Genomic DNA, 26957 nt, shown 5'->3' with positions numbered 1-26957 from the left:
TTCGCACCTGGCCCAGGCCAGTAAGATCTTGGCTGGGGTGGGAGGGCTCAGAGGACCACACTGGACCCTTCGCACCTAAAGTCTGACTTAGAGACCCCTACGCTCGCTCTCAGGGCTCTTTTTAGAGCTTACTGGGGAGCGGGGGAGTCGTTCAGGGGTACCTGCAGGAATACCAGGTCCTCAGAATGCTCAATCTGAGGTTTTTTCGGGGTTCCGCAACGCTCTTGCGGTCACCCCAGTCTTCAAAGCGCCGGGGCTCTTTCAGCGGAAAGAGCTCCCGTCCGCCATTAATCGGGCGATCAACCGGAAGTCTGTATGCCATCCCGTTTTGCTTCATGAGCAATGTGTCTCTACCGTATAAGCTTGCAAAGATTTGACACAAATTAATTCATCAGCCTCAGCTTGAGGGGTTTTGAAATAATTGGTCATACAGCCTGTATAATAAAAAATAAATGAATGGACTTCCGTTACAAACCTTTCAACAGTGGAATGGATGACCGCGGAAGGTGGTGGTTTCAGAACCACATTGGAGGTTCTGAAACTAAAACTGGATGGCCACTTGCCACAGCCTCTGCAGTTGAGATTCCTGCATTTCAGGGGGTTGGACCAGATGACCCTCGGGGTCCCGTCTGACTACAGTTCTATGATTCCATGAAAGTCACACACACAAAGCCATGGAAGCCCCATCAATTTCCCTGCTTAAAAGCTGCCTTCATGGTGGGTGAGGCAGGTCCTATCCCACTGATTTGCGTCCCTGAGGTGGAACGGCCCTAATAGAGTTAGAAGGGACACCAAGGGCCATCTAGCCCTACCCGCAGCAATTCAGGAAGCTTTTGGCACAACATGGGGCTCAAACCCACGACCCACAGATTAAGCGTATTGCACTCTACCAGCTTATCCGCCGCCGTCTCCCTCCTTATTTGAAGCCCGGGCTCCGTTTGAGGAGGTGGTTCCCCCGGGGCGCAAGGAGTTTGCCCGCTCGGACAGCGACAACTGGCGCACCCTCCGAGAGGAGCACGAGGAAGAGGAAGAGGGCAGCAGCGGTGCTGTGGCCGTGGCCGGGGGCAGCTGGCGGCAGAGTGGAGGCCCCCGGCGGGAGAGCGAGCGCTGGCGGTCTGCTAGCCCAGGTGAGAGCCCACGGCGGAAGCAAGCTTGGGGGAGCCAGGAGGAAGAGGGCGTCCACTTCTGGCCCCCGCAGAGGCCGCAGGAAGGAGAAATGGGTTTGCCCTCAAGCCTCCCTCTCTCCCCACAGACGGAGGAGGCCCTCGGTCCGCGGGCTGGCGGGAGCACGGCGGAGAAGGGCGCCGGCGGAAGTTCGATTTTGACTTCCGAGAGCGGGAGGACGAGCCGCGGAGCGGGCGCCGGCACCGGCACAACAGCGACAGCTTCGAGGACGACAAGGACGGCCTCCCCGAGTGGTGCCTGGAGGACGAGGAAGAGGAGATGGGGACCTTCGACTCCTCCGGGGCCTTCATGTCCCTCAAGGTGTGCAGCAGGTTCCTAGATTCCAACAGCGTTCCCCCAGAAATCGCTAGGGAAAAGGTCTTCTCTGCTCAGGGTTTTTTCCCATCTGTCTTTCTGTCTCTCTCACCCACACAGACACAGATCTAGGGTTTATCCATTGGGGGGGCTGCTCTCATCTAGGGGGAGAGAGAAGATGATGATGGTTATTATTGGCTTACTAATTGCCTTTATTTCGACAGGCCTTTGGGGGCTGGTTGTTCCTTTAAATCGTGCTGTGCTGTTTTTATTATTTGTGTTGTAATTGATCTGCTTTTTAAAAATACAGTCATACCTTGCGTTGAAGATGCTTCATGTTGAGCATTTTCAGGTTGCGTCCCACAGCGACCCGGAAGTACCAGAAAGGGTTACTTCCGGGTTTTGCCGCTCTCGCATGCGCAGATGCTCAAAATGACGTCACGCTCATGCGCAGAAGCAGCGAATCGCGACCCGCAGGTGCGGGTTGCGTTCTGCTCCTGTTACAAACGGGGCTCCGGAACGGATCCCGTTCACAACCAGAGGTACCACTGTATTCGTTTTAACTCTTGCTAAGTTATTTTTTAATTAATATATGAATGTGCTTTTTAGCTTTTTGTATTTTTTAAAATTTGTGTAAGCTGTCTTGAGGCCCAGTCTGGGGGAAAGACAGCAGGATGATGATGATGATGATGATTATAATTAATAATAATAATAATAATAATAAAAATAAAAAATTACTCAGGGTGATGGGAGGTCATATTGCCCCTGCCAAGTATATCTCTCTCCCCCTCTCCTTGGAGATTTGGTCATTCCTTCCCTTACAGCCTGGTTCTTGTTCCTTCCCTTCCCATTGGCCATCCTTCCTTTCCCAACTGGATCCCTTCCGGACTGTGTATGGTGATGGGGGGCACCCCCGACCACCCCCCACATGACTATTCCGTTAGGATATAGTTCCATTCCACTTTTAGAACAGGCACGTGGAGTTGTTGTATGTGACATGTCTGTTTACTTCCAACACAGTCTGCTGGGAACTTCCGTCGTATATAGCTTTTGCCTATGTTTTTTGCTTGGACACGAAGGGAAGCAGACATGTTTTCCTTTGCTCTAATGCCGAATAAACGCTTGTGAATACACCTTACATGTGCCTCTGTCCACCACTTCCATTGTGGAGAGTTATTCCCTCTGCTGATTAGAGCGTTCTCAAGTTTCTGAAGCTATGAGTCGCTGATTGATGCTGTGCCAAGGGAGACCGGAGTTCGCCCGGTTGCCGGCTGGTGGGCTGGAGCCAGCTGGGGGCCTGCGAATTGCCCCCACCTCCCAGAACGCACCCCAACAACAGGGTTATGGGCCCAGATCCACGGCGCTTACACGAGAGTAGGGCTGCTGCTGGCTGCTGCGAGACCCGGCAGAGACAGAGGTATGTGAAGCAAGACTTCTCAAAGCTGACAGTGGTCTCTTCTCTTCTCCTTCTGCAGAAGAGCCCCAAAGAGACGATCCTTGAGGAGCAGGAGTTAAGCTTCCAGCCCCTGCAAGAAGAGGAAGAGGAGGAGGAGCTGCCGGAGGCCAAGGACGGCGACAGGAGAGAGGGCGGGGAGGTCCCTGCCAGCCCCACTGCCAAGGAGGGGCCAGAGAGAGGTGAGAGGCTGGAGGAGGTGGAGCTGCTCCTTGGACAGAGGGCAGGAAGGCTGTTGGCTTGAGCCCCACACCCCCCAAATAACCTCCTTCTGCACCCCTTCCCCTCCTTTTCTCATAGAACGGAAGGAGCCCCGGCAAGTGCCGGAGGAGAAACTGCCTGCTCCTCCCGGTGCCCCGTGGCGAACGGGCCCCTCTTTCCCCACTGCTACTGCCCCCGTGGGTGAATGCGAGAGTGTCGCGCCAGGGGTCTCGTCAAAGGTGGAGGCCTCGGGGCTGGCGCCTGGTGGCAACAAGGAGAAGGAAGCTCTCGATGGTATGTGGATGAGGGAAGGAGGGAGGGTCCTGCGATTCTCCCCTTCTCCCCCTACTTCAAGGGTTGGCAAGGCTTACCAGGCCTGAGCCGGATCACACCCGTGGAGATTCTCCGTGGGCCAGACCAGCGCAGCGCGACACCGGAAATCGCATCTGTGCATGTCCGCTGCCCCGGAAATCGCTTCTGCACGTGCCCAGATGCCGGAAATCACATCTGCGCATGTCCGTGGCACCGGAAATAGCTTCTGCACATGCCCACGAGCCGGAAATCACATCTGCGCATGTCCGTGGTACCGGAAATCGCATCTGCACGTGCCCAGATGCCGAAAATTGCGCCTGCGCAGAAGCAATTTCCGGCTCGTGGGCATGTGCAGAAGCGATTTCTGGAGCTGCGGAAGAGAGTCCCTGTGCTGCGCCGGTTTAGCGCAGCGTGCGGCGACATGCCAAGTGGGCGGCTGGGTTTGGGGGTTGCTTGTGGGCTGGTTAAAACCACCTCCCTTGGCTGCTTCCAGCCCATGGGCCTTAGGTTGCCGACCCCTGTCCTAGCGCTTCCAGGGCATCACAACTGGCGGCCGCTTGACCATCTACTGCAGATTGGTGGAGAAGGCGGGCAGCAACACCGTTAAATCATGAGGAAACCTGGCAGCTAGGGAAAGGGTTGGCAGGGGCAGAAATGGGCCGGGCTGGCTTCGTAACCCCCAAGGGAGCCGCTTCTTCTGCCCCTGTTGCCTTGTTTGGGGGGCTCTCGGAGACGGGGTTGGTCTGTGCAAGGGAATGAACCTTCCTCCTTCCCTTCCCTCCTCCCCCTCCCACCCCCAGGGGATCCGTGCCTCCTCAGCCACCCGGCTCAGCTCAACCCGGCTGCTGTGGCTGCCCTTCCCACGCCGGCGTCCTCGTCCGCAACTGCTGCTGCTGCTACTACTGAATTCACAGTTGGGGACAACGAGGATGAGGACGGGATGAACCACCTGCAGCAGGTGAGCGGGGGTCGCAGGGCCAAGGGGATCGCTCCGGTATGGGATCGCGCCTGGACTCTGGCTTCTGTGGGTTGGCAGGTTGGTTGCAGCAAACGTGTTTTCATGGCTGGCTCCCACATTCAGTGCGGAAGCTCTGAATCTTCATGCTGAGGCGGGGGCTGCCCCCCCCCCGAATTACTAGGTCAAGATCCCAGCCTTTTGGCTTTGGTTTGATTCATAACAGACTTTTACGAGACATCTGAAGGCAGCCCTCTTTAGGGAAGCTTTTAATGTTCGACGGACTGTTGTATTTTATGATTTTTTGGGGAAGCCTCCCAGAGTGGCTGGGGAAACCCAGCCAGATGGGCGGGGTATAAATAATAATTCTAATTATTACTATTATTATAACACTTTTAGCCGCCCCCTCTCTCAACCAGATAAGTGGCTCACAGCAATGACCATGGAAAAATAGTCGGATTAACACTGGCTTCCTCAACCTCATCCCTCCAGATGTTTTTGGCCTACAACTCCCGTCAGCCTGAGCTAGCGAGGCCTGATGATGCTGGCACTGCTGGTGGTTGTGGTCCAGAACAGCTGAAGGCATCCAGTCGGTGAAAGCTGTATCTAAAACAGGCGTAGGCAAACTCGACTCTCCAGATGTTTTGGGACTACAACTCCCATCATCCCTAGCTAACAGGACCAGTGGTCAGGGATGCTGGGAGTTGCAGTCTCAAAACATCTGGAGGGCCAAGTTTGAGGAAGCCTGGATTAACGCATACCAGGTTTGTAAAAAAAAAAACCTCTGCGGATACTGAAGTGAAAATATTTCAGTGATGGTGGGATAGCTAGGAGCCGGTGTTGCAGGTGTCTGACTCTTAAGGGTCATCCAGCCCAACCCACTGTAGTAGTGGGGTGGGGGGACGCGGGTGGCGCTGTGGGTAAAAGCCTCAGCGTCTAGGGCTTGCCGATCGAAAGGTCGGCGGTTCGAATCCCCGCAGCAGGGTGCGCTCTCGCTGCTCGGTCCCAGCGCCTGCCAACCTAGCAGTTCGAAAGCACCCCCGGGTGCAAGTAGATAAATAGGGACCGCTTACTAGCGGGAAGGTAAACGGCGTTTCCGTGTGCGGCTCTGGCTCGCCAGAGCAGCGATGTCACGCTGGCCACGAGACCCGGAAGTGTCTCCGGACAGCGCTGGCCCTCGGCCTCTTGAGTGAGATGGGCGCACAACCCCAGAGTCTGTCAAGACTGGCCCGTACGGGCAGGGGTACCTTTACCTTTACCTTTACTAGTGGGGTGGGGGTCGTGTGCATTTATTGGTGTGCATTTTCGCAAGCTCACGACAGACGCACATCATCTCCCTGCGCATTTCTCCCCCTTTCCCCTCCACCCCCCCCAGGAAGCGGAAAAGATGGTGGCTTCCTTGCAGGACAGCTCTCTGGAGGAGGAGCACTTCACCCAGACCATCGTGGACCATCGCAACACAGCCGCTGCCTTGCCGCTCTCCCACGAGGCAGCCATGAAGTGGTTCTACAAGGATCCCCAGGGGGAAATCCAAGGTGAGCTTTGCAGGAGGATTGGAATTGCCCAAAAAAGATGTTAGGTTGTTTTTGTATGCCGCTGCAGCGGCAAGGCGTGGGACGCAGGGGGTGCTGTGGGTTAAACCACAGAGCCTGGGACTTGCCGATCAGAAGGTCGGTGGTTCGAATCCCCGCAATGACGGGGTGAGCTCCCGTTTCTCAGTCCCTGCTCCTGCCAACCTAGCAGTCGAAAGCACGTCAAAGTGCAAGTAGATAAATAGGTACCACTCCGGCGGGAAGGTAAACGGCATTTCCATGCGCTGCTCTGGTTCGCCAGAAGCGGCCTAGTCATGCTGGCCACATGACCCGGAAGCTGTACACCGGCTCCCTCGGCCAGTAAAGTGAGATGAGCTCTGCAACCCCAGTCGTCCATGACTGGACCTAATGGTCAGGGGTCCCTTTACCTTTACCTAAGACCTCAAAATTGCTATCACACTGTCCTGAATCTCTCAACATTCATCGGATGCCCACATTTCTGATGGAGCTACAAGGTCGGTTTCTCTTTTGGTGTCAAATGAGCCTCGCTAACTCGTGGGAGTTAGCCAACAAAGGTCCGTATAGTAAAAGCTCTGGTTTTCCCAGTAGTGATGTATGGAAGTGAGAGCAGGACCATTAAGAAGGCTGATCGCCGAAGAACGGATGCTTTTGAATTCTGGAGCTGGAGGAGACTCTTGAGAGTCCCATGGACTGCAAGAAGATCCAACCTCTCCATTCGGAAGGATATCAGCCCTGAGTGCTCACTGGAAGGACAGATCCTGAAGCTGAGGCTCCAATACTTTGGCCGCCTCATGAGAAGAGAAGACTCCCTGGAAAAGACCCTGATGTTGGGAAAGATGGAGGGCACAAGGAGAAGGGGACGGCAGAGGACGAGATGGTGGGACAGTGTTCTTGAAGCTACCAGCATGAGTTTGACTAAACTGCGGGAGGCAGTAGAAGACAGGAGGGCCTGGCGTGCTCTGGTCCAGGGGGTCACAGAAGAATGGCAGATGAAGATGTTGGACTTTTTGGACCTGGCCGACCTGACTGGAAGAAACCGCGACCAGAAAGAAGAGGAATATCAAGAAGATTGGGAGAAATTCAAAGAATACTTAGCCAAATATTGTAACATAAAGTAATTAGAAGATACCTGGAAGTATCAAATAGGTTTAGGATTAGAACAAGAATTAATTGTAAAGCATTAAGGATTAGAATACCAATAAAAGAGAAGAGGACAGTAAATTGAAGGAGATAATTTTTATTAGAAATATGATTTTGCAGAACTCTTACAAGGTGATACAATGAAATTCCGTTAGGGGGGATTTGAGGAAGTCATTTAACAATGAAAGTTAAATTAGGTCTTAGGAGTGTCTCCCCCCCCCCCCTTTCTTTAGTATTGTAATGTGTTTTCGTTTGTGTGTTTTGTATGTTATTTCTGTTATAAACGTGCAAAATTAATAAAAAAAAATTGGGGGGGGAAGGTGAGCTTTGCGGCCAGGCTGGGGTGGGGGTGCGGAGCCCAGCGGCTGCTCTGCATCCGCAGCCCCGATTCTCCCCCCTCGGATCACTGACCTGCCCCTTCCTGTCTCGCCAGGCCCCTTCACGACTCAAGAGATGGCTGAGTGGTTCCAGGCCGGCTACTTCACCATGTCCCTGCTGGTGAAGCGTGGCTGCGACGAGGGCTTCCAGCCGCTGGGCGAAGTCATTAAGATGTGGGGAAGAGTGCCTTTCGCTCCGGGTCCATCGCCCCCCCCATTGCTGGTGAGAGGACCAGGGAGGGGATGGTGGGGGGGGAAGAGGGTGAGGTTTTTGTGTTTTTAACTGAGATCAACGGATGGAGGGTAGTACAGCGGTACCTTGGTTCTCAAACTTATTCCTTTCCAGAAGTCCGTTCCAAAACCAAAGCATTCCAAAACCAAGGCGCGCTTTCCCCTAGAAAGTAATGCAAAATGGTTACATACTTAATTCGTTCCGGAGGTCTGTTCTTAACCTGAAACTGTTCTTAACCTGGAGCACCACTTTAGCTAATGGGGCCTCCTGCTGCCGCCGCGCCGCCGGAGCACGATTTCTGTTCTCATCCTGAAGCAAAGTTCTTAACCCGAGGTAGTATTTCTGGGTTAGCGGAGTCTGTAACCTGAAGCGTATGTAACCCGAGGTACCACTGTAATCAATTTCAGACTTTTAAAAACAACCCTATGACAGCAGTTTAACATGAATTTTGCAATCTAACGAGGCCATTGATCCGTAAAATGAAAGCAATCAACAATGTACTGCAGTCACACAATCAATCAGTAGCTGAACTGGGTTCCACACAGTCACAAAAACAAAAAAAAGAGCCACAAAAACACAAAATAAATAGCAAAAACAGACAGACCTCAGCATAACACTCAAATCGGAAGCGTAACACTCAAAAGGAGCACGTTTGGCTTCCGGGAAAAGTTCGCAAACCGGAACACTTACTTCCGGGTTTGCAGTGTTTGGGTTTCAAGTTGTTTGAGTACCAAGGCATTCGAGAACCAAGGCACCACTGTATACACATTTAAACGGTGGCAGTGATGGATTGAGACGCTATACCAAGCCATCGCCTGTTGAGCCGCTCTCCCTTCCTCAACTCCCTCGGCTTGTGACCTGGGCTGGTTTTGTGTCTTCTCCTGTCTGCCCAGGGAAACATGGACCAGGAGCGCCTGAAGAAGCAGCAGGAGCTGGCGACCGCTGCCCTCTACCAGCAGCTCCAGCACCAACAGCTGCTTCAGCTTGTCAACAGGTAGCCCACCTCGCAGGGCGGTCGCTGTGGTTCCCTTGAAGGTTGATTCCCTTGCAAAAGAGAGGGAAGGAGGAAGGCATTGGTGCATCCTTGCCTCTTCCTGATGGGCTGGGAGGTGATGGGGGGGTGCACGCCAGTCCCAGGAGGTCAGAGTTGTTCCGGCAGCGGATGGGTTCCTGACACCCCTTCTCCCCTTTTCCTTCCTCCCACAGCAGGCAGTATGCCCAGTGCTCCCTCCAGCAGAAGGTGGCGGCGGGGGACCTGACGCAGCAACAGCTCACCGCCTTCCTGCAGCAGCTGCAAGCTCTCAAGCCAAGGTGAGGCCTGGGGCCCCGGAGTCCCAGGAAAGGAGCGTTTCCTTGCAAGGCTTCCCAGCAGCCCTTCTCCCAAGCTCCTCACTGTCAGCCCAGTAATAATAATAATAAGGTAAAGGGACCCCTGACCGCTAGGTCCATTCGTGACTGACTCTGGAGTTGCGGCGCTCATCTCGATTTACTGGCCAAGGGAGCCGGCGTACAGCTTCCGGGTCATGTGGCCAGCAGGACTAAGCCGCTTCTGGCGAACCAGAGCAGCGCACGGAAACACCGTTTACCTTCCCGCCGGAGCGGTACCTATTTATCTACTTGCACTTTGACGTGCTTTCGGACTGCTAGGTGGGCAGGAGCAGGGACTGAACAACAGGAGCTCACCCCGTTGTGGGGAATCGAACCGCCGACCTTCTGATCGGCAAGTCCTAGGCTGTGTGGTTTAACCCACAGCGCCACCCACATCCCAATAATAATAATACTAATTTATTCCCCACCCCTCTGGCTGGGTTTCCCCAGCCACTCTGGGCGGCTTCCAACAAAACACTAAAATACAATAACCTATTAAACAGTAAAAGCTTCCCTAAACAGGGCTGCCTTCAGATGTCTTCTAAAAGTTTGGTAGTTGTTTATCTCTTTGACATCTGGTGGGAGGGCGTTCCACAGGGAGGGCGCCACCACCGAGAAGGCCCTCTGCCTGGTTCCCTGTAACTTGGCTTCTCACAGGGAGGGAACCACCAGAAGGCCCTTGGCGATGGACCTCAGTGTCTGGGCAGAATGATGGGGCGGAGACGCTCCTTCAGGTATACAGTCTTCTCTCTCTGCACCCAGGGGTGTTTATGATCATTCATTCAATCTGCTAGTAGTTTTATTTTGCCCAAGGCAACCAGAAGTGACTCACAACCACATCATCATCATCATCATCATCATCATCATCATCATAATAATACTTATACCACAGGGACGCGGGTGATGCTGTGGTGTAAACCACCTAGCCTCTTGGGCTTGCCGATCAAGGTCGGCGGTTCGAATCTTGCGACAGGGTGAGCTCCCGTTGCTCGGTCCCTGCTCCTGCCAACCGCTGTTCAAGAGCATGTCAAAGTGCAAGTAGATAAAATAAAATAATAAAAAAATTCCTTCCAGTAGCACCTTAGAGACCAACTAAGTTAGTTATTAGTATGAGCTTTCGTGTTCATGCACACTTCTTCAGATACACTGATAGCTTTATCATGTACAGTGGTGCCTCGCAAGACGAAATTAATTCGTTCCGCAAGTTTTTTCTTCTTGCGAGTTTTTCGTCTTGCGAAGCACGGTTTCCCATAGGAATGCATTGAAAATCAATCAATGCGTTCCTAGGGAAACTGCCTTCAGACCAGGTCCGGGGACAGTCTGTCCCCCGACCTCTTCTGAAGGCTGGGGGGGGGGCAAGGACTTCTCCGCTGTCCCGGGGCGATCTGAAAATGCTGGCGGGCGGCAGCGAACGCTTCGCTGCCGCCCGCCAGCATTTTCAGATCGCCCAGGACAGCGGAGAAGTCTCCGCTGTCCCGGGAAGGCAGGCGGGGGGAGCAAAGACTTTTGCCCCCCGCCGGCCTTCAGAAGAGGTCCAGGACCTCTTCTGAAGGCCGGCGGAGATTTCCCTATGGGCTTTCTTCTTGCGAAGCAAGCCCATAGGGAAATTCGTTTTGCGAAGCACCTCCAAAACGGAAAACACTTTCGTCTTGCGAGTTTTTCTTTTTGCGAGGCGTTCGTCTTGCGGGGCACCACTGTATAATGAGATAAGAATCCAATTATCTCATTATACATGATAGAGCTATTTTTAGCCATCTCACTCCTTGCTTTTTCCTCTAAGACCAATTGCAGTCGTTAACAGTCGTCAGCAGGTTTACCACACCTATCAGCCAATCACCCATTCCCACCACCCTTCTGAGTAATACCCCTCCCCACCCTCTCATTATATATAAGAATCTTGTGACTTCTGTTTCAGTGTATCTGAAGAAGTGTGCATGCACACAAAAACTCTTACCAAGAACTGACTTAGTTGGTCTCTAAGGTGCTACTGGAAGGAATTGTTTTGTTTTGTTTTGACTACGGCAGACCAACACGGCTGCCTGTCTGTAACTGCAAGTAGATAAATAGGTACCACTCTGGCGGGAAGGTAAATGGCGTTTCCGTGCACTGCTCTGGTTTCGCCAGAAGCGGCTTAGTCATGCTGGCCACATGACCCGGAAAAACTGTCTGCGGACAAACGCCAGCTCCCTCGGCCAATAAAGCGAGATGAGTGCCGCAACCCCAGAGTCGGCCACGACTGGACCTGATGGTCAGGGGTCCTTTACCTATTTTTTACTTATACCCTGCCAATCTGGCTGGATTTCAAAAGACTCCACATCGCTACATTAACACCAAAACAGGTGGAGGAGGAGGAGAAATTCACTAAAAACATCCCACCTGCTCTTTAGTGATTATTATTTTCCATGCTTTTAGCTGTTATTATACAGGTGAAACTCAAGAAATTAGAATATCGTGGAAAAGTTCATTTATTTCAGTAATTCAACTTAAGAGGTGAAACTAATATATGAGATAGACTCATGACATGCAAAGCGAGATACGTCAAGCCTTTATTTGTTATAATTGTGATGATCATGGCGTACAGCTGATGAAAACCCCAAATTAACCATCTCAGAAAATCAGAATATTGTGAAAAGGTGCGGTAGCTATTCAATCCACAACACCTGCTATGGGTTCCTGAGCCTTGAAATGGTCTCTCAGTCTGGTTCAGTAGGAGGCGCAGTCACGGGGAAGGCTGATGACCTGACAGTTGTGCAGAAAGCCATCACTGAGAGCCTCCATAAGGAGGAAAAGCCTCAAAAGGTAATTGCAGAAGAAGTTGGATGTTCCCAATGATTTTATTTAATATTCTAATTTTCTGAGATTGTTAATTTGGGGTTTTCACCAGCTGTACGCCATGGTCGTCACAATTATAACAAATAAAGGCTTGACATACCTGGCTTTGCATGTCATGGGTCTATCTCATATACAGTGGTACCTCGAGTTAAGTACTTAATTCGTTCCGGAGGTCCGTACTTAACCTGAAACTGTTCTTAACCTGAAGCACCACTTTAGCTAATGGGGCCTCCTGCTGCCGCTGTGCCGCCAGAGCACGATTTCTGTTCTCATCCTGAAGCAAAGTTCTTAACCTGAAGCACCATTTCTGGGTTAGCGGAGTCTGTAACCTGAAGCGTATGTAACCCGAGGTACCACTGTATTAGTTTCACCTTTCAAGTGGAATTACTGAAATAAATGAACTTTAAAACATAATATATAATATTCACTTGTAAGATATGGATTTGTTTGTTTTGTCTTTTTCAGTTTCCGAATGTTGATTTTTTTGTGTTGTGTATTGTTCTTTTTTGATATCTTTCGTGGTGGTGTTGTTGTGTGGAAAATACTAATAAAATTCTTTTTTTAAAAAAATAAATTAATGAACTTTTCCACAAGATTCTAATTTTTTGAGTTTCACCTGCATGCTTTCAGCTGTTACTATTTTTATCTGTAAGCTGCCTTGAGTCCCTGTTAGGGAAGAAGGTGTTGTATGAGAAAATCTATGTGATGATGATGATCTTAATAATAATAATAATAATAACCAGATGCCTCTGTGGGAAACACACAAGGGGACCTGAACATTTTCTTCTCCTGCGGTTTCCACCAACTGGGATTTGTTCAAAAGCATTGCTGTCTCCCAACCGTGGAGGCGCAGCATAGCCAACCATAGTTTAGCATCCATGGCTCGTCTTCCCGGCCTCCACGGGTTTGTCCGATCCTGAAGCCCTGAGACGGTTGAGTTTCTCCTCTGCCCCCTAACTTTGCCACTTTGCTTGTTTCCAGAGCCGGGGAGCAGGGAATGATTCCTTCTATGAACCGATCAATATCTGTGCCAGATACCGGGTCCCTGTGGGACACACATACCTCAGCCTCACCGCAAGCAGGTGACAATTCGGGCCTCTGGGCATAATAAGAGTGGAAAGGAGGAGGAGGAGGTGGCTTTGCGCAGACTTGGCGTTAGGCCAGTCACAGTTCTTGGAACGCAGTGTAGTACTTGTGGGCTGGGTTCAAATCCTTACCCCTATCCCCCCAAATGGGATTGTTCCTCAGCTGGCTTGCAAGGTGATTGTACGACCTAAGAATTGCCTGATCCTGCAAACACCCGCTCAGCCACTTGGGTCAGTGGAACTGGCACTGATGCAGATGTTTAGAAAATGGATGGAAGTTTTAATCTGTCGTTGCTTTAAATTTTTATTCTTTTTGTTAGAGCATTTATTAATTTTCCAATAAAAAACATCCAATTAACATATCAAATCATAATCCACTAAAAAAAAATCCAATTGTCTTCCGAATTTAATTCTAATTTTATGAATTTCCACGATCTGAACGTCAAAGCAGCTCCGAATCTCAGTCCTGCCTCTCACAGTAGTTCCATATTTCCATATCCGATTTTATCTCTTCAAGCTTCTTGTTGCTTTAAATTTTTAAAAGTCCCAGGTTGCTATTATTTTTTTCTTACCCGTTGTTTTATTGTAAACCTCTCCGGAGTTTTCCCCCCCTCCTTAAAAAAAGAAAGAAAGCGGTGTATAGATTTTATGAAAGTAAAAAAAAGAGAATAAAACAGGATAACTTCCTTATCTTCCAAGCCGGCTCACCGCTAGCATTCAAAAAGCGAGGCGCAGGCTTCTGGATCTCACAGGGCTTTTCCTTGGCAATTAGGGTTGGGGAGTTTTAATGTTGGTCTCTCGCACGCAAGCTAAACAGCAGCTACATGTGCCTTCGTCAAGGGTGTGTGTGTGGTTTTGAGCAACATTCATTCAGTCATCACCTTTCTTTTCCCGTTCGTAGAACTAGAATCACCCTTGGCGTGGGTGGGTCCTCCATTTCCCCGTAGCTCACAGATTAAAGTTCAGCAGTTGCGAAACTTTTATCAAAATACATTCAAAGTCCACTGGGAGAAAAACGCGAGTGCAGGTAGAAGTGTAAGCAGAGCGGCAGGCCTAAGCTTGACTTTACACCCTTGGCTCCCAGAGTTGGCAGTGGGGTAACCTGGTATTGGGGTGGATGTGCTAAGAGCCAGTTTGGGGGGGGGGGGAAGGCTGGGGGTTTAAATGACCACCAGACTCCAAAAAGCTGGTATCAGTGGATCAGGCTCGTCAAATATCAGACCAGTTGAATTCATTAAACGAAGCGGCTTCAATTGGATTTGAATAAAGGTGCAATTAATCGCCACTGTTTTGAGTTTTACCTTCCGGGGTCGGGCAAACCACTATTCTGCTTTTTATAGGGTTGGGGGGGGCACTGGACACGAGGGGATCAAACTCGTGATTTTCCTATGGCTAACGCCTCTTCTCTTCTCCCACCCACCGCCTCATATTCCCTCTTTTCTCTTTCCAGGCGGTGAGGCCAGCTTATGGGATATTTCAATTAATTCTTCAACTCAGGGTCCAATCTTAGAACAACTTCAACTGCAACATAAAGTGAGTTGCGCGTTGTGTGGCTGAGCTGGGGTGTGTGTGTGGTTGAATTGGGGCCTTCCTGCAACTTAGGCTCCGTGGCAGGGAATCTGCCTTGCCCGCGGAAAGTGCCCCAGACCGACCCCCAACGGCACCTTAATAATAATTATTATTTTTATTTATACCCCACCTTACCCAGCCAAGGCCGGGCTCAGGGCAGCTAACAAGCAATAATAAAAACAAGTTGAATGAGTACAACTTAAAAACAAGATTAAAATACAACATTAAACTATTGAAACATTAAAATATTAAAATGCAGCCTCATCACAGGAAGAGAAAGGAAAAATGAAAGAGAGGGAGGGAATCAAATTGGCTCCAAGCCAAAGGCCAGGCGGAACAACTCTTGTCTTACAGGCCCTGTGGAAAGAAATCAGATCCTGCAGGGCCCTGGTCTCATGAGGCAGAGTGTTCCACCAGGCGGGGGCCACTGTTGAAAAGGCCCTGGCCCTGGTGGAGGATAATCTGACTTCCTTAGGGCCCTCTAAACTATGATTATTCATGGACCTTAAGGTCCTCTGCGGGGCAGACCAGGAGAGGCGGTCCTGTAAATACGAGGGCCGTAAGCCACAAAGGGCTTTAAAGGGCTTACAAGACCGGCACCTTGAACCCGACCCTATACTCCAGTGGGAGCCAGTGCAGCTGGAAAAGCACTGGATGAATATGCTCTGTAAGGAGCCTCACTGCTGCATTCTGCACCCGCTAGAGTTTCTGAGACAGCTTCAAGGGCAGCCCCACATTGAGCAAATTTCAGTAGTCAAGCCTGGAGGTGACCGTCGCATGGATCTCTGTGGCCAGGTCCCCTTCAGACAGACTTCCCCGCCCGAAACCCTGGGGCCGTTCTGGGCAGGTGGCGCTGCACTCGATGGGACCTCCAGCCGCCTGATTCTGTTCAAGGCGGCTCCTTGCACCCTAACCGGCTTGTCCAACCACCTTCCCACCCCGCAGCTACAAGAGCGGAGAGGCGCCGAACTCAGGGCTAAGAGGGACGAGGACGAGCGGAAGCGGCGCCAGGAGGAGCAGAAGCGCCGCGAGGAGGAGGAGGTGTTCCGGCGCAAGCAGGCAAGGGCAGCCAGCGCCAGCACGGCCTCCCATGCGCAGGTGGGCCCCCAGCCCGATAGCTCTTCTTCTTCCCCGGCCCAGGCAGCCCCCCCTCTTCCTCCAGCTCGGACCCCTTGCGAGCGTGTGGGTCCACGGGAGCTCTTGCACTGTGGGTGTAGAGCAGTGTCCTTTCTCTCCCCCCCCTTTCTGAAGGCTCTGGGACTTGGTCTGGGTGGGGGTGCTCTTTGGAAGAAAGTGGGGGCCTTTTTTGGGGGGGGGGTTCTTTTTTTTTTTGAATTTGCATTTTATTTATTTGTTAACATTCTTATATTACATCGGTAAACGTCATATTACATTACAGGACTTACTGTAATATAATTTCCAACACGTATACAAAAAAAAATTATGGTAAACGTCATATTACATTACAGGACTTACTGTACTATAATTCCCAACATGTATACAAAAAAAATTTATGGGACGCGGGTGGTGCTGTGGGTTAAACCACTGAGCCTAGGGCTTGCCGATCAGAAGGTCAGTGGTTCGAATCCCCACGACAGCGTGAGCTCCCGTTGCTCAGTCCCTGCTCCTGCCAACCTAGCAGTTCGAAAGCACGTCAAAGTGCAAGTAGATAAATAGGTACTGCTCTGGCGGGAAGGTAAACGGCATTTCCGTGCGCTGCTCTGGTTCGCCAGAAGCGGCTTAGTCATGCTGGCCACATGACCCGGAAGCTGTACGCCGGCTCCCTTGGCCAGTAAAGCCTGACGTATTAGCATTGGGCTGTTGTGTCTACTATTTGGCCTTCATAGGATAGACTGTCAACGGTGGTATATACGCTCATATTTTGCTAGTTGGGGTTGGGTGGAACAGGGGATATCGATTATAGGGCAGGCTTCTCTAGGTCGATATGGGACACTGCCAAGTCCTTTGAGTTTCAAGTTTTTCACTTGTAGTTTTCTGGCGGAAAGTACTGTATAGGTAACTATCAATGTTCAGGGCTTAGCATAGTAGGGTATGTAATCCTAGTTTGTTTCTAAGCTTTTGTGTGGAGTTAATTTCCTCTCTCCTCTTCCTCCAGCTACCCTCTTCCTCGTCGTGGGGCCAGCAGTCCGTGAACAGCTCTTCTTCCACCCAGAACAGCTTCAGCATCTCGGATATCCAGAAACTGGGGGACGTGCGGGCCTTGCGGGAAGAGGTGAGCCCTGCTCTGGTGCGGGTTTTTGGGATTCCCGGGCGCCAGGCTCACTTCTCGCCCTCCCTTCTTGACGCCTCTCCTCCCCCCCCCCAAGTGCCGCCACCAGGAGCTCCTGAAGCTGATCCAGCAGCAGCAGAACTCTCACCCGCTGTGGTCCAAGCAGAACGTCTCCATGAAGGCCCTGCTGGAGCTGCAGCAAGAGTCCGAGAGGCACATGCAGAAACAGCAGCAGAGGGCGCAGCAGAGAGCCGTGAGTCAGCCCCTCCCCTGCTCCCCCCCCCGGGGGGGGGGCGGCAGCTTGAGAGGACCCAGCCAGGCGAAGGAAGGAAGGAATAAGAATAAGAATTTATTATTTGTACCCCGCCCATCTGGCTGGGTTTCCCCAGCCACTCAGGGTGGCTTCCAACAAAGTATAAAAACACATCAAAATGTCACACATCAAAAACTCCCCTGAACAGGGCTGCCAGTTTACCTGTGTAAAGGGCCTTCGATGATGGCGTACTGAGTTTCCCCAGCCGCTCTGGGCTGCTTCCAACAAAGTATAAAAACACCACAAGGCATCAATCATTAAAAGCTTCAATAAACAGGGCTGAGACCCTCCCTGCCCGCAGACTGTCTCTCCAGAGTGGTGCACGCTCTGGTTATCTCCCGCTTGGACTACTGCCATGCACTCTGCGTGGGGCTACCTTTGAAGGTGATCCAGAAACTACTAATCCAGAATACGGCAGTCAGACTGGGGACTGGGAGACCACATAACACCGGTCTTGAAAGACCTACATTGGCTCCCAGTACGTTTCCGATCACAATTCAAAGTGTTGGTGCTGACCTTGAAAGCCCTAAACAGCCTCGGTCCAGTAGACCTGAAGGAGCGTCTCCACCCCCATCATTCAGCCCAGACACTGAGGTCCAGCTCCGAGGGCCTTCTGGCAGTTCCCTCCCTGCGAGAAGCCAAGTTACAGGGAACCAGGCAGAGGGCCTTCTCGTAGTGGCGCCCTCCCTGTGGAACGCCCTCCCACCAGATGCCAAAGAGAATAATAACTACCAAACTTTTAGAAGACATCTGAAGGCAGCCCTGTTCAGGGAAGCTTTTAATGTTTAACAGACCGCTGTATTTTAATACTCTCTGTTGTAGGCCGCCCAGAGTGGCTGGTGAAACGCAGCCAGATGGGCAGAGTATAAATAATAAATTCTATTCTATAAGTAATTTATTATTATTATTATTATTATTTTATTATTATTAATATTGCAGCAGCAGCTGTGTTGGGTTTGGGCTTCTGCAAACAGGTTCACGCTTCTCTCTTTCCCCCCTCAGCACGGCGGCCATAGTCTGACCAGCCTCCCGTCGCAGTGGGGGGCTGACTCAAGCCCACTGTGGGGCGGCCACGAGAAGAACAGCTCCATCAGCCTCTGGGAGGAGAGCATGAAGAACGCTGGCCCCCTGGCCCGGAGCCTGGGCTTGAAGAACAGCCGCAGCAGCCCGTCCCTGGGGTGAGCAGCGGGGCGGGCGGGCGGTGGGGCTTGGCCAGGGGAGAGGGGCAGGATCCGAGCTCACACCCCCCCCCCCCGGTCTCCTCCTTTTCAGGGACACGTACAACGCCTCCTGTCGTCAGAGCCGGAAGAAGACGGACGAGGAGGAGAAGCTGCTGAAGCTGCTTCAGGGAATCCACAAGCCGCAGGACGGTTTCACACAGTGGTGTGAGCAAATGCTCCATGCCCTCAATACCACCAGCAACCTTGATGGTATGGGGGCAGGCGGGAGGGGGAGGGGGGAGAAGAGGAAGAGGAGGGACGGCAGGGCAGGGGCCCCCCCTCCCCCCCCAGGCTGCCCCGGGGTGGATCGGAAGGAGGGTAGCGCAGGCCCAGAGGCAGGCGGTCAAGAAAAGCCCAGACCTCGGCGGGGGTTGGGATAGATGACCCCCCGGTGTCCCCTCCAGCTCCACGATGAAGCTGTTTTTGGTGCCAGCTTTTAGCAGCACAGTTAGGGGCGGGAGGGGGCGGTTTTGACGGCACCTGCGTGGATCCTTGCTTCGCGCATGGAAGAGGGTGGAGGCAGGTTGTGAATACAGGCACCCCCCCCAAAAAAAGCTGGAAATTCAGAGGGAGAGACACCCGCGCAGCCTCAGCAAAGCCCTGTTACACCTCTGCCTCACGAGGAGACCCTCCCTGGAGCCCAAAGGGGGGCATCCTCTTCAGGCTCCAGGGAAGCCCTCCTTGCGAGTTGGAAGCACTGCGAGGTGGGCTCAAACCTCCCAAATTTATGCCCATTTTGCATAAACGGGGAGCACCTGTAAGGAACGGGAAGAAATAAAGCATGTTTTTAAAAGCAGTCGCCCCACAAAGACTGCATGTATACAGTCCTTGGGTTACAGCCGCTTCAGGTTGCGTTTTTTTGGGCCACGGGCCGCCGAAACCTGGAAGTACGGGTTACTTCCAGGTTTCGGCAGTCGCGCATGTGCAGAAGCGCTACATCGCACTTTGCACATGCGCAGAAGCGCCAAATCCAGTATACCTGAAGGAGCGTCTCCACCCCCATCGTTCAGCCCGGACACTGAGGTCCAGCTCCGAGGGCCTTCTGGTGGTTCCCTCCCTGCGAGAAGCCAAGTTACAGGGAACCAGGCAGAGGGCCTTCTCGGTGGTGGCGCCCGCCCTGTGGAACGCCCTCCCACCAGATGTCAAAGAGAACAACAACTACCAGACTTTTAGAAGACATCTGAAGGCAGCCCTGTTTAGGGAAGCTTTTAATGTTTAACAGACCACAGTATTTTAATATTTTTTTGGAAGCCGCCCAGAGTGGCTGGGGAAGCCCAGCCAGATGGGTAGGGTATAAATAAATTATTATTATTATTATTATTATTATTATTATTATTATTATTATTATTAAAAATCACAACCCGGCATGCGCAGACGTGGGTTGCAAACGTGCATTCCGCACAGATCACGTTTGCAACCCGAGCGTCGCCTGCACATAGAAAAACGCAAAGAAATAAAAGCCAAGGCTCTTCCCCCTTGTTCCGCCTATCCTGGCCTTGCTGTGTTCTGCTGGGAATCATTTGCAGGTGGGAGGGAGGGTTGATGTGTTCTCCCCCTCTTTCCATGCATCTGTGTAGGGAAGGTTGGGAATCCCCCCCCCCCTTTACCCTGCGATAGGATGTGGCAATATCTTCTTTCTCCTCTTCTCTCTTCCGCCATCCTCTCCCCCCACCCCCCAAAACACCACCCCAACCCAGTCCCCACTGTGGTGGCCTTCCTGAAGGAGGTGGAGTCTCCGTACGATGTCCACGACTGCATCCGCTCCTACCTGGGAGACACGGTGGAAGCCAAAGAGTTTGCGAAGCAGTTCCTGGAGCGCCGTGCCAAGCAGAGAGCCAGCCAGCAGCGGCAGCAGCAGCAGGTGAGCGGCCCTCGGTTGCGGGAACTGGCCATCCATCTCCCACCCCCAGGTGTCAACATATGCAGGAGAGGGCAAGGGAAGTCCAGCCCAGGTCACGTTTGACTGGAGAACAGGCAGCTCCCCAAAAAACAGCAAGGTTTGGTTGGGTTGCCATGTTTTGAAGAGCAAAAAACTGGACGCATTTGCCGACGTCTGCTTACCTGCGGATCGCTGGCAACACTCGTTTTAAATACCGTATTTTTCGCTCCATAAGACACACTTTTTTCTTCCTAAAAGTAAGGGGAAATGTCTGTGCGTCTTACGGAGCGAATGCGTGGTCCCTGGAGCCGAATTGCCCAGGGGCAAAAAGCAGACCATGCTCTCTTTTTTTGAAAGAGGGAAGGGGGTGTTGAAACAAAGCCGCTGATCAGGGAGAGAGATAAGGGGCACTAGAGATAAAGGAGGCTGCCTGGAAGGGGGAAGGTAAGGACAGCAAACTTGCAAAGGGGGGAAACAGGAAGACCAAAGCAATAAGGAGAGAAATTAGAAGAAAAGGAGGAGCAAAAAACTCTCCAGCTAAGGAAAAGACACTAAGGCAAACGAGGGAAGGGAGTGTTGAAAGATGGGATCGGGAGGGAGATAAGGGACGCTAGCAATAAAGGAGGCTGCCTGGGAGGGGGAGGTAAAAGCACATGGACCCTCAGGATTTTTGCATTGGGTCACCCCAAATTCACCATCGGATCACATAGCATGTCCATTGCTACAGCCTGCACCAAAAAAATCATGCATCCACTGTTTCCTGGGGCCGCAGTGGTGCAAAAACGTGGTTACAAAGCACGGATCCACGTGGATCCTCAGGATTTTTGCATTGGGTCACCCCAAATTAACCATCAGATCACATGTCTGTGGCCACAGCATGAACCACAAAAATCATACATCCACTGTTCCATTCAGAATATTTTTTTTCTTGTTTTCCTCCTTTAAAAACTATGTGCGTCTTATGGAACGAAAAATACGGTATATAGGATATAGAATCTCTGATATATTGCTAGTAGCAACGTTCTTAACTGTCAACATAATAATAATAATAATAATAATAATAATAATAATAATAATACATATTGCTCCCTCACTTGCCACATGAAAGTATTTGGGCTCACATCAGCACGCACAGAACAATTTATTAAGCTGGTTAACATACGTCTGGGCTCTCCTTAAGGGTGGGGCATGTTAACTCTCGCCCTCCCAGGCTCCTCCTCCAAGATCTTGTAGGTGAGCCAGAGTCCTTTCAGTTCAGCCGCAAGAGAAGGGATTTATACAGTAGGTAGGGAGTTTAAGATGCTGCTCTGTTGTGATTCTCTGCTCCAGACTAGCTTAGCCTGGCGCCTTAGATCTGAGTCACTAGCAAAATTTTCTTGGGTTACTGCAGACAAAAAAATCAAGCAGAAAAACCCGGACATTTTGCCAGATTTTAAAAATCCGCCCGGACAGAAGTTTTAATCCTGAAAAAGAGGGTGTGTCCAGTAGCCCTTTAAAGTCTCGGCTGATAGGGTGCCCCAGTGGTCTGGCTCTCGGCTGCCTGCACTGAAGCCCGTCAGTTACCGTATTTTTCGCTCTATAGGACGCACCGGACCATAGGAGGGGGAGAACAGGGGGGGAAATTCTCCCCCTCTCTGCTCAGCACCCCTTCAGCAAAGCAACAGGAGAAACGGGGCCCCTTCCATTTCTCCTCCCGCTTTGCTAAAGGGGTGCTGCGCAGAGAGGGAAAACTGTGCAGTGCCCCTCCAGCGAAGCGAAGCCAGGAGAGAAAGAGGGATCTGTGTGCACCAACCCCTCTCACTCTCCAGGCTTCAAGCGGCTATCCGCAAGCCTTCGGAGCTCAGCGGGAACTCCTGCTGCGGTCCGAAGGCTTGCTGATAGCTGCCTGAAGCCCCAGGAGCGCAGCGGGAGTTCCCTGCAATCCAGGGGCTTCAGGCGGCTTCAGTGAAAGCAACGCGAAGCCTCTGGAGCATGGGGGGAGCGCTCCCTCTGCGCTTCGGAGGCTTCGCGTTCTATTGCTGAAGCCAAGGAGCCTGCATTCGCTCCATAGGACGCGCACACACACACCCTTCATTTTTGGAGAGGAAAAAGTGCGTCCTATAGAGCAAAAAATTCGGTACTCCTCACTCCTTCACCCGAAGATCACTGGGTGGTTCACAACGTAAGAACGCAAAATGCACAATAAAAACAGAAGCAAAAACGAAAGCCCCCCCAAACTCTGTTAAAAGGACCTGGAGTGTTAAATCAGCCGAGCGTCTGGCTTTGCGCCCTGGGCGATTTTATCTGGTCTCACTTCAAGCCATGTCCTTTTGTATACCTGAAGGAGCGTCTCCACCCCCATCGTTCCGTCTGGACACTGAGGTCCAGCTCCGAGGGCCTTCTGGCGGTTCCCTCCCTGCGAGAAGCGAGGCTACAGGGAACCAGACAGAGGGCCTTCTCGGTGGTGGTGCCCACCCTGTGGAACACCCTCCCTTCAGATGTCAAGGAAATAAGCAGCTATCCTATCTTTAAAATACATCTGAAGGCAGCCCTGTTTGGGGAAGCTTTTAATCTTTGATGCATTATTGTATTTTAGTGTTTTGTTGGAAGCTGCCCAGAGTGGCTGGAGAAACTCAGCCAGATGGGTGGGGTATAAATAAATTATTATTATTATTATTATTTATTAATTTATTTATTATTATTTTGTGTTCCTCACAGGAAGCCTGGCTGTCCTCCAGCAGCCTGCAGTCCCTCTTCCAGTCCAACCACAGCCCCAAGGCCCCGTCCTTCGAGAACAGCCAAGCCGCCAAGATCAAGAGGCGCCCGATGATGCTTCACGCGGACCCCAGCATCCTGGGTGAGAGGCCTGGCGGGGGGCGAGCCCTGGGCCTCCGGAGATGGAGGGAAAGGGGGGCTGGGACTGGGGCTCCTGTGGGGTAAGGGAAGGGGAGCCAGGTAGTGGGGACCATAGCTGTCAACTTTCAGATTTGAAAACAAGGGATCGGCAGCCTCCCCTGTCCCGGGGACAGTCTACAGGATATCTAACAATCCAGGATAGCAGCGGGAAGCAGCACTGGAATAAGGGAATTTCCCACAAAAAAAGGGAAGGTTGACAGCTATGGTGGTCACCCCCTTCCCCCTCGAAACCCCTACCCCAAGGGAGGGTCCCTAAAACTCTCACCCCAGGGTCCTTAACCCAGTTTTGTCTGCTCCAGTTCTGTTCCCTTAATTCCTGTAGGGCTGTGGTTTCCAGCATGGGGCACACACCCCATAGGGGGGCGATTTGATTTTTAAGGGGGGGGGGAATTTGGAAGCTTGTTTAGACTATGGTTACCAGATTTTTTTCAGTGAATCCGGGGGCACTTTTTTTTTTTTTGAAGTTGAGTAGCAACAGGGAGTCAGTACAGTGGTACCTCGGGTTAAGTACTTAATTCGTTCCAGAGGTCCGTACTTAACCTGAAACTGTGAAGCACCACTAATGGGGCCTCCCGCTGCCACCGGAGCATGATTTCTGTTCTCATCCTGAAGCAAAGTTCTTAACCTGAAACACTATTTCTGGGTTCGCGGAGTCTATAACCTGAAGCGTCTGTAACCCAAAGTACCACTGTAGTGGCGATGGTGAGGCAAAAGACCCTGGGCCCAAGCACACATGCATATTGTATAAAGGTGCAAAGCCCTTCTTTTGCACCCTGTGAAACATAAATCCGCAGTTTTTTTAAAAACTGGGCAATGGCACGCCGCACGCCCATGACTCCTGAGCCTTCCCCGATCTCCTGCCCCCTTTATTTTGACAGATCAGGGGAGGCCCTGGAGTGACGGGCAGGTGGCCATTGCCCAGGAGGGGCCAGCCTGGTAGCGCAGTTGGCTCTGGCGGGCGCCACAGCAGCGAGCATCTCCTGAAGCCAGCCAGAGCCAACTGCGCTACCAGCCTGGCTCCGGGCGGCTGAGGCTGCCACTGCCACGTTTCCTGGGGATAGATTTGCAAATCCGGGGGTGGGATTTGCCCGGGGACAGATTTGCAAACCCGGGGACTGTCCCCGGGAACCGGGGATGTCTGGTAACCCCAGATTAGACCAAGTTGATGGCCTTTTAGGCTTCCTCCACGTGAATAGGAGTTCACTTTTTGAATAACAAGAATCGCTGTATTTTCCCGTGCATAAGACTATACAGTCATACCTCGGGTTACAGCCGCTTCAGGTTGCGTTTTTTCAGTTTGCGGACTGCCGAAAACCGGAAGTAAAGGTCACTTCCGGGTTTCGGCAGTCACGCATGCGCAGAAGCGCCGAATCGCAACCCGCGCATGCGCAGACGCGGCTTGCGAACGTGCACTCCGCACAGATCACATTTCCCCCCCAATTTTTTAAGTTTAGAACTGGGGCTCGGCTTATACGCGGAATGTTGCAATTATTTATTTCTTAATTCTGGGCTCAAAAAACAGGGGTCGTCTTACATATGGGGGCGTCTTACACATGGAAAAATACGGTACAGTGGTACCTCGGGTTACATACGCTTCAGGTTACAGACTCCGCTAACCCAGAAATAGTACCTCGGGCTAAGAACTATACTTCAGGATAAGAACAGAAATTGTGCACTGGCGGTGCGGCAGCAGCAGGAGGCCCCATTAGCTAAAGTGGTGCTTCAGGTTAAGAACAGTTTCAGGTTAAGTACGGACCTCCGGAACGAATTAAGTACTTAACCCGAGGTACCACTGTATATATCACAGGGGGCATCAGGATTTTTAGAGATGCTTCGGTGGGGCACGCCCCCAGAAAAGTTGGGAACCACTGCTATGGGCTTCCAGGACGGGAAGGGGAGGGAGTGGTTGGGGGGGCAAAAGGATGGGTCAGATAGATTTCGGGGGGGGGGTGCTGTCCTCCTGCCTGACGGGACTTGTCTTCCTCTTCCAGGTTACGCTCTTCACGGCTCCTCGAGCGAGCTGGAAACGGTGGAGGACTACTGATTCACAGCAATAGGAATATCTCTTCGTTTTCATCTCTCTGCGTCTATATCTCTTTTCTCTTTCTCTCTCTATCTCTGCCGCTGCTGCCTTGATCTAACCAATTTCAGTCTCGGCTGAATGTGCACTGCAAGAGAGGCGGCCAGGTGCCCCCATCCCAATCATCACCCCCCCTTCGCCTCCAGGACCGGAGGTCGGAAGTAGTGGGGAGGGAGCGGTCAGTGGCGGCAACGGTCAGTTGGACACCGGCCAGGAGGAGGATGTTGAGCACTTGTTTCCTTACAAGAAAAAAACAAAAATAAGCACCTTAACGAACAAAAACTTTTTTTTTTTAATGCCGATGCACTTTATCTAAGAAAAGAAAAAAGAACTTTTTTTTACAGCGACTTGTTAAAAAGGAAAAAGGAAAAAAAAAAGGAAAAAAAGAAATTTTTTTTTTTGCAATCGCAGAAGATGTTTTTTTTTTCTATATACATATATATAAAGAAAATCGTTAAAAAAACCTACAAAAATTTTTATCTTTGAGAAGAAAACACTTATTTTTCACACGGGGATAAGTTTTCAGAAAACAAAAAAAACGTGAATGGCAATTTCACAAAAGGCTTGATATAAAAAAGATTTATAAGACAAAAAAAAACTTGAAGAAATGCACTTAGGAAAAAAAAGGAACTGTGTTGTTGTTTTTTTTACCATTGTTTGGATAACTATATATATATATATAAATATAAATATATACATTTGTGTAAATACTGTTCAGACTTGCCCCGCACAGTATATATATTTTCTCTTACGAAGAGGCCATTTTTTATAAGACTTTTTTCTTCTGTTGTTGTTCTTGTCGTCATTTTTTTTAAAAAAGAAAATTGCACAAATGCCTACCCTTTACCCCCGCCCTCCCGCCCTCTGGACATTACAATTCTATCTGTGTTTTTTTTGTGGATTGTTTTTTTTTTATAATCAAAGGGAAAAAAGGAGGAGGGGGAAAAAAAAGAGAACTTTGCAAAAAGAGTAATTTTACACTAACGTCGAAGCGGGTTTGCTCGTACCAGAAGCTGCTTTTGCTCTGCAAACTCGACCCCAAGAATTCCTGCCGGCTCCGGAAGAAACCTTCTGGCTTCATGATCCAAGGAATCCCGCAAAGCGAAGAGCCTTCCTTTTTCTCAAAAGCCGCCTTTTTCGAAATCTCCCCACCTGCGAATTACCGTAGAAACCTTTTCTTTCCTGCGTGCTACAGAAGGCGACGTGTTTTCCCCCTGTTCTGCATGTCTGCATGAGATGCACTTTTTTTTTCCATTCTGAGATATAAGGAGAGGAAGGGAAAAACTCCGAAGGGAGAATTGGGGGCGCGCGTTGTGAGTCTTCTGGGGTTTTTGTGCCCTTTTTTTTTAACGTGTACACAGTTGAGAATCAAATCGTTATTGAAAGTGTTGTCTCCCCCCCCCCTCATTTTGTTGTTTCGAGGAGAAAAAGACCTGAGTTTATTTACCGACGTCAGGAACTCTCTCTCCCTGGTGCACTCAGAGCAGAATTGAATGTATTGCATCCTCGGGCGACAATTTCGAAGCTGCAGAACCACGTTTATTCTCCCCAAGCCCCAAAAGCTGCCTGTTACAAGATGGTGTTTCAAGAGCAACAAAGCGCTGTTTGTAAGGGGGGCGGCGGATGTGCTTCCTTCTTAAAATCTCACTTTAAAACAAGGAAGCCACCGCCAAGGTCTTATTTGCGGTCTCCCACTCTTGGGAGAACCGGCGTTTTTAAGACTAAACTCTTCCCCCCTTCCACACACACACACGCACCCCGATTTAGGGAGCTGACAATTTGGG

At 51.1% G+C, this 26957-nt stretch overlaps 1 protein-coding gene across 3 annotated transcripts in view; it reads left to right on the top strand.

Moving 5' to 3' along the window:
• Positions 1-25433, top strand: part of GIGYF1 (GRB10 interacting GYF protein 1) — a 31140-nt gene extending 5707 nt beyond the window's left edge. Inside the window, exons 8-26 of one of the 3 annotated variants that reach the window (XM_053361180.1) lie at positions 927-1127; positions 1253-1485; positions 2955-3114; positions 3233-3427; positions 4246-4403; positions 5776-5935; positions 7527-7693; positions 8596-8696; positions 8909-9013; positions 12884-12984; positions 14438-14520; positions 15502-15654; positions 16673-16789; positions 16884-17039; positions 18102-18277; positions 18372-18529; positions 20017-20180; positions 22896-23034; positions 25085-25433. In XM_053361180.1, coding sequence (XP_053217155.1) covers positions 927-1127; positions 1253-1485; positions 2955-3114; positions 3233-3427; positions 4246-4403; positions 5776-5935; positions 7527-7693; positions 8596-8696; positions 8909-9013; positions 12884-12984; positions 14438-14520; positions 15502-15654; positions 16673-16789; positions 16884-17039; positions 18102-18277; positions 18372-18529; positions 20017-20180; positions 22896-23034; positions 25085-25137 — 2780 coding nt within the window. In that variant the 3' untranslated portion in view covers positions 25138-25433. Of the gene's footprint in view, positions 1-893; positions 1128-1252; positions 1486-2954; positions 3115-3232; positions 3428-4245; positions 4404-5775; positions 5936-7526; positions 7694-8595; positions 8697-8908; positions 9014-12883; positions 12985-14437; positions 14521-15501; positions 15655-16672; positions 16790-16883; positions 17040-18101; positions 18278-18371; positions 18530-20016; positions 20181-22895; positions 23035-25084 lie in introns of all 3 variants that reach the window. The other 2 variants (XM_053361181.1, XM_053361179.1) reach the window with 2 other exon arrangements.
• Positions 25434-26957: the final 1524 nt, after the last annotated feature.

Source organism: Podarcis raffonei, chromosome 13 (genome assembly GCF_027172205.1).
Source record: "Podarcis raffonei isolate rPodRaf1 chromosome 13, rPodRaf1.pri, whole genome shotgun sequence".
Classification (NCBI taxonomy): domain Eukaryota; kingdom Metazoa; phylum Chordata; class Lepidosauria; order Squamata; family Lacertidae; genus Podarcis; species Podarcis raffonei.
The sequence above is the reverse complement of the archived record's forward strand: the minus strand, read 5'-3'. Positions and strand labels throughout refer to the sequence as shown.